Below are 11,032 nucleotides of genomic sequence, written 5' to 3'. Positions count from 1 at the left end.
CAATACAGTTGTACAGTTGATTGCTTTCAGACTTGAGAAAAAAAAAAAGAGACCTTCTCACAACCATCCATATGTAATGCACTTCCAGATCTGATGCCCTCTTCTGACCTGCACAGGCACTAGGCATGCATGTGGTTGCAGACATATGTTGGCGTACTTTTTTTTAAAAAACTCTTAGCATTTCTTTTATCTTTCTCTCCCTACTCCACCCAACCCCTTCCAACACCCCAACACCAGGTAGGAAAGAAAAAGGGTTAGTGGCAGAGGGGATACAGTTCTTAGCTGCTTCCTGTTGGTCAGGGTCGTCGACTTCTTTGGAGCCAGTCCAACCTTCATTTCAGGAAAGCTCCAACAGCAACCAGGAGCAGCTTTCTTTTTTCTCAGCATTCCACACTCTCTGGGCTCTGGCATTTATTCTCTCTCCAGAGTCCTCAGATTTAAACTATCTGCAGCTGGCAAAGAGCTCCTCTCAAGAGCCCACACAAATCAAGTAGTCTGCTGCTATGGATCATCTGAATCAGTCCTACATCCCATACCTGGGACCAAACAAAAACATGTTTATAGCCACAACAGATATACAGATATACATAGTCAAAACATTCACACATATAAAATAAAATACATCTAAAATAATAAAATTTTATATTCTTTAGAGAAATGTATTCTAAAAACTTATCTTACTTGGTCATTTAATTCACAAATATTTAAATATTTTCTATTGAAAAAATGTATTTGGATTTAGGATAAGTGGCTTATTATTAGAGTTCTTATTACTTATGTATGAGGTCCTGGGTTCAAATCCCAAGCACTATGAAAGACGGGTAAAGGAGAGACAGAGAGACAATAGGGAGAGATGAGAGAAGTATATTGTTACATAGTCATAATTTTTATAATCGTGAGAATATAATCTAGAAACCAAACATGGTGGCATGCACCTTTATTCTTAGCACTTACAAGCCAGAGTAGATGCATCTCTGGGGTCACAGCAAGTTGCAGGACTATACAGAGACACCTTGTCTCCAAAAAAAGATGAAAACATGTTTTTCGTGTGTGTGTGTGTGTGTATGGTCTGGGATATATGTGGTCTGGGATTTGTTTGGCACTCTTCTTCTATAAAAGCATAGGTTGTATTTGTCAGTGCATACTTATTGTTTTAACCAAGCTGCTGTCTTTTCCTAGAGACACTGGAGTAATGGTAAAACTGTATCCAAACATGACTGCTGTGCTACTTCATAACTCACAACTCGACCAACGAAAGGTAAAAGGACAGACAGAATTGTATGTGTGGTGAAGTGTACAGAGTGGGTAGATGTGTGTCTGGATGGAGGAGAGGAAGGTATCAGGCGTCCTCTGGGACTCCCTACCTTATTCCCTTGACACTTACTCTCTCACAACCTGCAGTTTGCCATTTCTCATCTAGGCTGGTGGCCAGCAAGCTCCAAAAAAATTTCCTTCTGTACATTCCCCCACACAGGCACATAAACAATGTTCTCGGCTTTTTATACAGATGCTAGGGATTTGAACTCAGGTCCTCATTTTTGTGCAACAAGTGTTCTTATCATCTGAGGTATCTTCCCAGCACAGATTTATTTTGTTAAAAATAGTACTGAAATTACCTGAATTGTTGAGAATTGTATATTTTGCCTACGAATAGTTTAAGTACAAAGAATATACAAAATGCTTTCACCTCGATTCACCAGACACTAACGTTTGCAATGTAGTTTGAATAGTCTTACAATGCTTTAGTTATTCATATGAAAAGACATTCTTAACATATTGAGTGAGGTGCTTCCTTAAGCCCATGTTTACCAAGGCACACTAAATAGACATTTGAAGGGCTACTTATTGAAGCTGTCACAGTTATCAGTAACAAAGAGTTTTATGTGGTTTTCATTTCCTTCTGACTACTTTTATGTTGTTTTTTATTTTGGTAGTTAATAGATTTCATCAGAAAAACATAGCTGTTCACTTGGGGAAAGATGTTTACATCTGTGGTTATTAGAAATTACATGTAACTAATTAACTTTTTTTCCAGATTAAACATCCCACTGCCCTAGGATTAGAAGTTGGCCAAGAAATTCAGGTATCTGTGTTTAATGTATTATCTCCAAAGGTGTAAAATGCTTCAAGTTCCAATCAGCATTTTTGAAAGTATAGAACAAACACCTCTAACTTGTATTTGTGCACAGTGACTCTTTTGTAAGTGAGGGTGGCTAAACCAGATCTGCTGAGTAAGGATTTCAAGTAAGACCCTTTTCCTTGAGATCACACTTCAGCTCAAGAAAAAAAAATCCACCTCTAGAGCTCTGCAGACTGTCATTTAGAGACAGACTTGATACCGTGGTTGAAAACTGTATCATCTTTGAGACTTTTGACTTGACAGTAAGTGCTTTTGAGCTTACTATAAAGGTAATGCCTCTGGGCCTAGGACTCTGATAGTAAAACTGGCTCTGACCTGTAGTCCTCTGTCAGTGAACAGAAGTTGTTGCTGCTAATCCGGGTGTGTTGATTGCACCACATTCTGTTCCACTTATACCTGAGTAACTAAGGCCACAAGTTTACTTCTATCTGTGCTCCTGTGGCTCTGGGGAAAAGCGAGACTCAATACAGCATACCTCCACATAATATTTTTTTTTTTTTTTACATCAAAGGGGACTTGAAACCTGCTGCATTTCCCCTTCTTTGCAGTGTCCAAGGAAAAATATACTCCAGTGTCCCTGAGATATAGAGAATGGTGTATGCTCTAGTGTAATGGTCCCTGAGTCATAGAGTTGTAAGCATTGTATAGAATTTGTAGAGCTGGGTTTAGAAAGCCTTTATCTGAGCCATAACTGTGACTTTAGTCTTGCAGTATAGGGACCTGGTGACAATTAAAAGGCACAATTAGTTTACCTGAAGACACTTTTTTTTTTTTTCCTGCTTGGTTGGTTGTTTGGTTTTAGGTTTTCTTTAGACAAGATCTGTAGCCAAGCTGGAACTCATTGTTTAGTAGCTAAGGCTGTCCTCAAATTCAAGCATGCCTCCTGCCACCAAGTGCTGAAATTCCAAGAACAGGACAGTATGCCTGGATTCTTTTTTTTTTTTTTTTTAAATAACAGCTACTTAACCAGATTATATTTACTGGGTGTATCTCTACATATTACTGAGCTGTCCTTTCATTATACACTTACTTCCTATTTGGACAATGGAAATTTAAATGTCTTTGAAATTACACGTCAACTTTAAAGTGAATCTTTCTTTAACACAGGTCAAATATTTTGGCCGTGATCCAGCTGATGGAAGAATGAGGCTATCTCGTAAAGTACTTCAATCTCCAGCTACAACTGTTGTCAAAACTCTAAATGATAGAAGTAGCATTGTAATGGGAGAGCCTGTTTCACAGTCATCATCTAACTCTTCCCCTTGACTCTTTTGAAATGGTATTCAATGGTGATATTCTGTGGGACTATTTTAATAGTACTATTTACTGTGTAGATTTATGTATAATTTAAATATAATTATTTGTATTAAAATGCTCATTTCATGTGCCTTTTTTATTTCAAGAGTAACATGTATTTGCTTACTCTTATTTAGATTTTAAATATTATTAAAAGCTATTTTTATATCTTAGAAAAGATTACCTTTTTGTTCCTGTAATTATGAACTACTGATAAATAGAGCAGTTATTCTTTCCTAAGGATCTTTTCTTATACCTTCCTTTTCTTCATATATAGTAATGTCCATTCTCCCATAGTTCATCTTATGGCTCACCTCTGCTCAACAACTGTGCTTGCCTACTACTATTTTATACACTGGAACTTGCCATTTTAAAAGCCAGAACCTATTTCTTCAGAGCAAGCACACATTTAACTGGCATTGAGGGAGCTGGTTTGATTCAGTTTTTAATGATAAGTGTTTCAAGTGGGTCACAAAACAATAAATATAGTGGGATGAGTCCTATAAATGTGATTCTTGCTGGAGTGAAATAATTTCTTAACTACCTATTATAAAGATTATGCACTCATGTAGTAGTTTTGGTTTCTTTTAGTCGTATTATGTTAATGTTTTTGTTTTAATACCAACAGTGAGATATGGGGCTGCTTTTAGTTTGTCCACAGCTGATGACTGCCTCATAGAGGGGCATGGTCTTTGCCAGCTGCAGTTAGTTTATTCTGAGGACTCAGGAGAAAGGCTTTGAAAAGGATCACTTCTCTGAGAAGACTGCTGCTGCATTTGCCTGTTTGCTGGACTGCTGGATATCCTGACTATGAGATTGGTACAGCCTCAAAGAACCCAACCAACGACCCTAATAAGCAGAAACTAGGTCTAAAGAGGTCTACATCTCCTCTCCCTTCTAACTTTCTTTCTCTCCTACCTGGGAGTCAAGGGTTTGGGAGGCATAAGGAACCTCAAATAAAATAGTTTTAGAAAGTAGCACCTACACACTTATCAGGTCAAACTAGGTCATTCTTTTTATGTATATAATTGGCAGTGTGTGGATATTCTTGGTGTAAGAGCTGGAGGAATCAATTGGTATAGAAATTATTGATGTAATTTCTAGAAATAACTATGAAGTTCATTGTTTAGGAGATTTTGTTTGTGGTTTTTGTTGTGTGTGTACGTGCATGTGTGTGTTTGAGACAGGGTCCCTCGAACTCATTAGGTCAGGCTGAAATTATAATTTGGTTTTCTTAAATTTGCTCTTATTTTTCAAAGGAACTCTAAACTGTTAATAATTTGGAAAAAAACAAAGCCAGTTCTTGGAATTCCAGAGGAATGCCACTGAATTAAATGGACAGCACCAACAGCAGAAGCACCCTCACTTCTGCTTAAACCAGGAGCCTTCCATTCATGTCAGAGCTTCTGTTCATTTTTATTCAACTCATGGTAGTTTTCCATAATTTCTAAGTATTTAAACTGGAACTGTCACATACCAAAAACTAAGGTACTTGCAAGTTGTTCCTTTATAACTATTGCTTTGACATACCATAAATTATTGTTGTTTTTTTTTAACATTTATTTTGTGCACTTACATGCCATTGTGCATGTGTAGGAATAGGAATCAGGATAACTTGTAGGAGTTGGTTCTCTTCTTCACTATGTGGGTTCCAGGAAATAAACTCAGGTCTTCAGACTTGACAGCAAGCACCTTTATTTTATTTGCTGAGCCATCTTACTGGCTCAAATTATGGGTTTTATGCCATTTTTTTTTTCCTCTTCCAAAACATCTTAAATTCTGGATCTAAGAAAGAAACAAACATCAACAGTTGACCCTGCTTAGCCTAGCCAACAGTGAATTCATTCATTTACTATGGACTAAGCACTGTGACATGTACAGCAATGACAGCAAGCAGAGCTAAAGTTCCAACATGCTTACATTCTACTTGAAGAAAACTGACAGTAATCAAGTACATAACATGTGATGTAGTGGCAGGTGCTTTAAATTAGAAGGGCATTTGGGTAAGGGGTTAGAGTGATCTGTCCAAGTTAGAGGTCTCTACTGCTTCAATATAGACCATGAACAAAATCAAAATTGGGAGAAAAGGATTTGCTTACTGGCTTGCTCCCCCTGGCTTGCTCAGCCTTTTTATACCACCCAGGACTTATCACTCAGGGGTAGTACTACTGCCAGTGAACTGGGCCCTCACAAATCAAGTATTAATCAGTAAAATGCCCCAGCAGACTTGCCCATAGGCCAGTAAGATGGAAGCATTTCCTCACTTGAGGACAATGATCCTGGCTTAAGTTGACCAAAAAAAATTCCAACCAGGACAAGTGGTAAGTTAATAGATCATATTTTTAAGGACATGTGAATGCATTAAAGGAAGGACATAAAAAGACATTTGAAAAAGAAAATTTCAAGTAGAGGTCTTCATTTTCATTTGGTATTCTACGTCCAGAAGCAAAAATAAACAGTTCATTTTGTAAAACAATTTTATGTGGTTTAATCTTTTGCTTCATGTGAATAGATGGGGCATCTGGGTAGGGGGGCTCCCCTATTTGGAATAGGGGAGAGGGGCTGTGGGAGGGAGGGTGGGACAGGGAGAACAGGACCAAGATGTACACTGAATTAATATTAAAAAATAATATAACCTATCCCTGGACTGGGGGAGGGCATAGGAGAAGAGGAGGAAGGGTGGGGCTAGGAGGGTACGAGGGAGGACTACAGCTGTGACACAAGGTGAATAAACTAGTAAGAGTTGTAAAGAAAAAAATAATATAGACAAGTGGAGATAGGTAATTTTTCTAACCATTTAATTAGGCAAGCATCTGCTTATTTCTAAGGAAACAGAATCATGAACAGTTTAACGGGCATTGATAAATGCTTCCCATGAAAATTGACAACAGGCTGGCAGGCAGTAGAAATGAGAAAGGAAATACAAAGACCAGCATAAGTTACAGTGAAAATGTATCATGGCGAAGTCCATACCCTGTATTTAACTGACAGGAAGACTTAGTCAAGAAAAGTACTTTCTACTCGATTATGGTATCTCGTGGGTGGATAGAATATAGAGTTAAAAGAGGAAAAAGCAGTTACACTGCTGAGGTTACCCTCGGGGTTATGGATATAATAGGATCTGAATCAGTGGAAATCTTGCTAAACATGAGTGAAATCATCAACCAACATAAAGATGACTGTCACAGAAAGCAGTTGGAGACTACTGTATGATCCCCCCAGAGATAGAGGGGCTATCTACAAAAACATTTTATCCAAGTCAAGCTCATCACAAGTGAGTTTATTGGGGCTGCGTACAGAAGCAATGGGCAACAGACATGAAGCTAACCCAAAAGAAATTCCCACCTCAGAGGTTAATTTTGTGACCCTTTCCTTGTCAGTTGCAAAATGTTAATAGGCCCTGAATTCAGTCCCTAGCAAAACACAACACACAACTGAGCACAGTGTTAGAGTGTGTTGTGCTTTCCTTTGGAAACTTACTGTTTAGTGTAGTTACTAATGTAAAAAAGTTGGTAGGCCCTCTTAACAAAAGGGTCTTGCAGTGTAGCCATAACTCCCTGGACTCCCTATAAAACAGGCTGACCCAACTTGAAGCTATCTTTCTGCCTCTACCTCCCAAATGTTGAAGTTGCTTGCATACATCATGGCTCTGATATTTTTGTTTGTTTTTTTAAAGTTATGTTAGGGACCAATAAGATGACTGAGCAGATAAAGGCACTTGCCACCAAGACTGACAACCTAAATTCAATCCCCACAGTTAAATGATGAAAGGGAAGAACTGATTCTCCCAAGTTGTCCTCTGGTCTCATGCATACTGGCAAGTGAGTGCAAAAATGCACAGTAAATGTATTGTTTTGTTTTTTGATGTGGGCCAGCAAGATGCTTCTGTGCCAAAGACACAGTAAAGACACTGATACGCAGCCTGAGTTTGATCCCACAGACCACATAGTGTAAGAAGAGCACTAACTCATAACTGCTGATCGCCACATGTATGTGCACATGTATATGCACGCACACCAAATGAATGAACACGTATTCCTAATTCGTCCTAACAGAGCTCAGTCCCCAGAGTACAAGAAAAAAGCTGAACATGGTGGCTTGCACTTGTAATCCCAACACTAGGGACATGGAGACAAGCGGAACTATGGGGCTTCCCAGACAGCCAACCTAGCCATACTTGAAAAGGCCAAGCCATCGAAGAGATCCTGTCACAAACTAAATGACACCTGCGGTTTACTTGTAGAGTGTGTGCACGTACACGTACGTATACACACACACACAGTCATTTTATCCAGTGATGAGAGCTAGTCATAGTGACAGACCCCTTAGGAGGCTAAAGCAGGAGAACCTCTTGAACCCAGTCTGGCTAACAGTAAGACCCTAATCTTTTTTTTTTTTTTTTTTGGGGGGGGGGGGTAGGGAAACTGGAAAAAAAAGGTGAAGCTTTCCAAGTGGAATTTGAATTGCTTCTTACTATACAGAGGTCAATATATGAGCTGGCTTTAAGGGATGATGACAAGAGGAAGAGGCAGACTGCTGAATAGAAGCAGTTTCACAGGTAACTGAAGAGAGTCCACAATAAAGTAGTTTAGAGTTAAGACTGAACTTTAACCTGTATGTGCTGGGAGCACTGAAAAACACCATTTTTAAATTGGGGCTATAAAATTACCATAATTCCCAAGAACTCATATACTAGAAGACAATGCTAAAAAATAAAAATCACAAAATGTGTAGATAATTATAAAATATAAAAATTATAACAAAATACTGAGAGGGAAAACACCAATTGCCAAAGAAGTGATTTACAAAATTCAATGTATATAATGTCCTTAATTTGGTAAATATTGATCAAAAAATTAGAAACAAGCTAGAGAGATGGCTCAGCAGTAAGGAGCATTTGGAACTCTTGCAGAGGACCTGAGTCGGTGACTATAAACTACAGTTCCAGGGGATCCAACACCTGTTCTTGGCAGGATCCTAAATGCACATGGTATACACATAAAATTTTTAAGTATTAGAAACATAACACTGAAGGTATAGCCATCAAAGTCAAGAACAAAACAAGCACTGCTATTATTTAACACTTCTGGCAGTCCTATAAATATTATTATGAGATTAAAGGGGGGTTCAGAGAAAAACACTTTCAGGTGACCACCTAAACCACTTATTACAAAACAAGTAAGATTTACAAGTGAGCATGCAAGAGGAAATAGCTGTCTTTTCCAGGAGTCAAAAGCTGCTATGTTGAGAGCTCATTTCCACTTTTCTCAGCAAATGCCATCACCTTTCAGGCTTTGAAGACCTAAGCCTGCAATGAGTTTATCCCATGGCTGTAGTCTGTACTTACGTTAAATATCTGCTCCCAAAGAGTACAAGTCAACGAAGTCTATGAACACTTTGAAAAAATCTAATACCAAGTGTACTCTGACTTCCCAATAACACATTCTGGCTGGTTTTAGTTCCTTTAATGCATAATCTTCCCAGCAGTCCCCATAGATTGTGCTGGGATTTAAACCTAGGTAGCTTCGTAGCTAGGAGAGAAAATCAGAGTAAATGGTAAAGGTGGGGAAGGAAGTGCTTGCTTTTTATAAGGCCTTATGAGCTGCTTCTATGAGGTCTGAGGGTCCAGAGGGTATCTGTAATACCAAAATCCCTAAGGGGCTCTCATCTACATTTTAAGGCTTCAAGTTTTCCCAAAAGAGCCTTGACTACATAGTAGATACTAGGCTGAGTGTTTAGGTATCTTTACATAGAGCTCCATGACCCTCAAATCCCTTGTCTAGCCTTAAACTACAGAAATAAGTTCCAGACTACCCCATGGGTCCTAGATTTAGCCTCTGAAATACCCTGAATAGCTCAATTGCAGTCTCCATTTCCTCCATATTTTCAGGTGCCTGAATTTTGCATATGCAACATGGATTACCTCCTTTAGAATATTTTCTTAGGCCAACAGCTGGTAGTCAGCACCAGAATGCCCACATTGTGTCAGAGCCTAAGTCAAACTATTCCCGAAATCCAATCTTACTGGTTTCTGGCCTTAGTCAGTATACGATCTGTGACAGCTATTCTTAGTTGTCAACTTGACTGTATCAAGAATTAACTAAAATCCAAGCAGCTAGGTAGGCACTCATGGTGGTTTGAATGAAAACAGCCCCTATAAGTTCAGAGGGAGTGGCACTATTTGAAAGGTTTAGGACTTGTGGCTTTGTTGAAGTAAGTATGGCCTTACTGGAGGAAGTGTATCACTGGGGATTGGAGTTGGGGGTTCAGAAGCTCAAGCCAAGCCCAGTGGCTCACTCTCTCTCTAGCTGCCTGTGGATCCAGATGTAGAACTCTTAGATACCCCTCTAGCCCCAGTCTGCCTGTGTGGCACCATGCTTCCAGCCATAATAGTAATGGACTAACCCTCCGAACCATAAACCAGCCTAATGAAATGTTTTTCTTTAAGAGCTGTGGCCATGGTGTCTAGTCACAGCAATAAGCCTAACTGTACCTGAGCACACAGGGATTTTTTTCTTAACTAAATCATTTCATGTGGGAAGACCCACTTTTAATCCAGATTCTTTGAGATGAGAAGATCCGTCTTTAATATGGGCCACACCTTCTGCTTACAGTCTATGTAAAGGACTTTGAAGAAGTAAGTTTTCTCTCTTTACCTCCTGCTCCTGCTCTTGCTCTCACTGGCAAGTCCATTCTTTCACTGAAGACTAGCCCCTCAAGATTCTGGCATATACTAAAGACCAGTTCAGGCATCTAACCTCATGGACTGAATTATTGGATTCTTGGGCTTTCCACTGATAGCCACTCTTGGACTAGCTGGAACATAACCTGTAACCCTTTCTAGTAATTCCCATACAGCTAGATAGACAGATAAGATGGACAGACAGATAGATCTCCTCAGACATAGATAAATACATGGATCTTTTACACCACTCCCCTTTAATTCTGTTCCTCTAGAGAGCCCAAATACACAACCTGTCAGTTCTGGTCCTCAGAGAAGCAAAATGGATTGTAATTAGTTTCCATATTTATGAGTTTTGCATATATGCATTCTACCATTCTTATGATTTTTATTTTTTCCAGGACCCACATGAAAGAAGGGAAGTGACTCTTTCAAGTTGTCCTGACTTCCACACCATGTTGTGGCAGAGCCCCTCCCTTCACCAAATAAATAAAAGTCATTTCTTAAAAGCCTCTATACACTAATGAGATGTTTTATCAGTTCCCAGAAACCACATCAGGCTGTTCACTACTCTGGTTTCAGGGCATCCAACACCTTCTGGTTCTCTGAGACCTTTGTATACACACATACATACATACATAAAAACACACACACGGTGTTCATGAACATAATAAAAATCTTTTAAAAAGGACTTTGTGCTAAACATATATTGTCATCACTCTCTAAACAGTTCAGTAGTAACAGCTATTTAAATAGCATTTGTATTGTAATAAGTATTATAATCCAGAGATGATATAAATTATTCTACAGGAAATTATAGGTTATAAGTAAAATATATGCCATTTTATATAAGGGACTTCAGCATACACAGATTTTGGTATTGACTCCAGTCATGGAAACAGTCATTCAAGTCA

At 38.8% G+C, this 11,032-nt stretch overlaps 1 protein-coding gene across 1 annotated transcript; it reads left to right on the top strand.

The window, feature by feature from the left end:
- Window positions 1–1,179: 1,179 nt before the first annotated feature.
- On the top strand, window positions 1,180–4,003 carry LOC129684135 (polyribonucleotide nucleotidyltransferase 1, mitochondrial-like; the record flags this gene model as incomplete). Its single annotated transcript, XM_055617207.1, is given in 3 exon segments — window positions 1,180–1,258; window positions 2,036–2,083; window positions 3,248–4,003. Coding segments are annotated over 3 exon segments (286 nt in total), but the record flags the coding sequence as incomplete, so codon positions are not given.
- Between the last annotated feature and the right edge of the window lie 7,029 nt (window positions 4,004–11,032).

The sequence above is a fragment of the Psammomys obesus genome, unplaced genomic scaffold, assembly GCF_907164565.1.
Source record: "Psammomys obesus unplaced genomic scaffold, mPsaObe1.curated_primary_1811, whole genome shotgun sequence".
Classification (NCBI taxonomy): domain Eukaryota; kingdom Metazoa; phylum Chordata; class Mammalia; order Rodentia; family Muridae; genus Psammomys; species Psammomys obesus.
The sequence above is the reverse complement of the archived record's forward strand: the minus strand, read 5'-3'. Positions and strand labels throughout refer to the sequence as shown.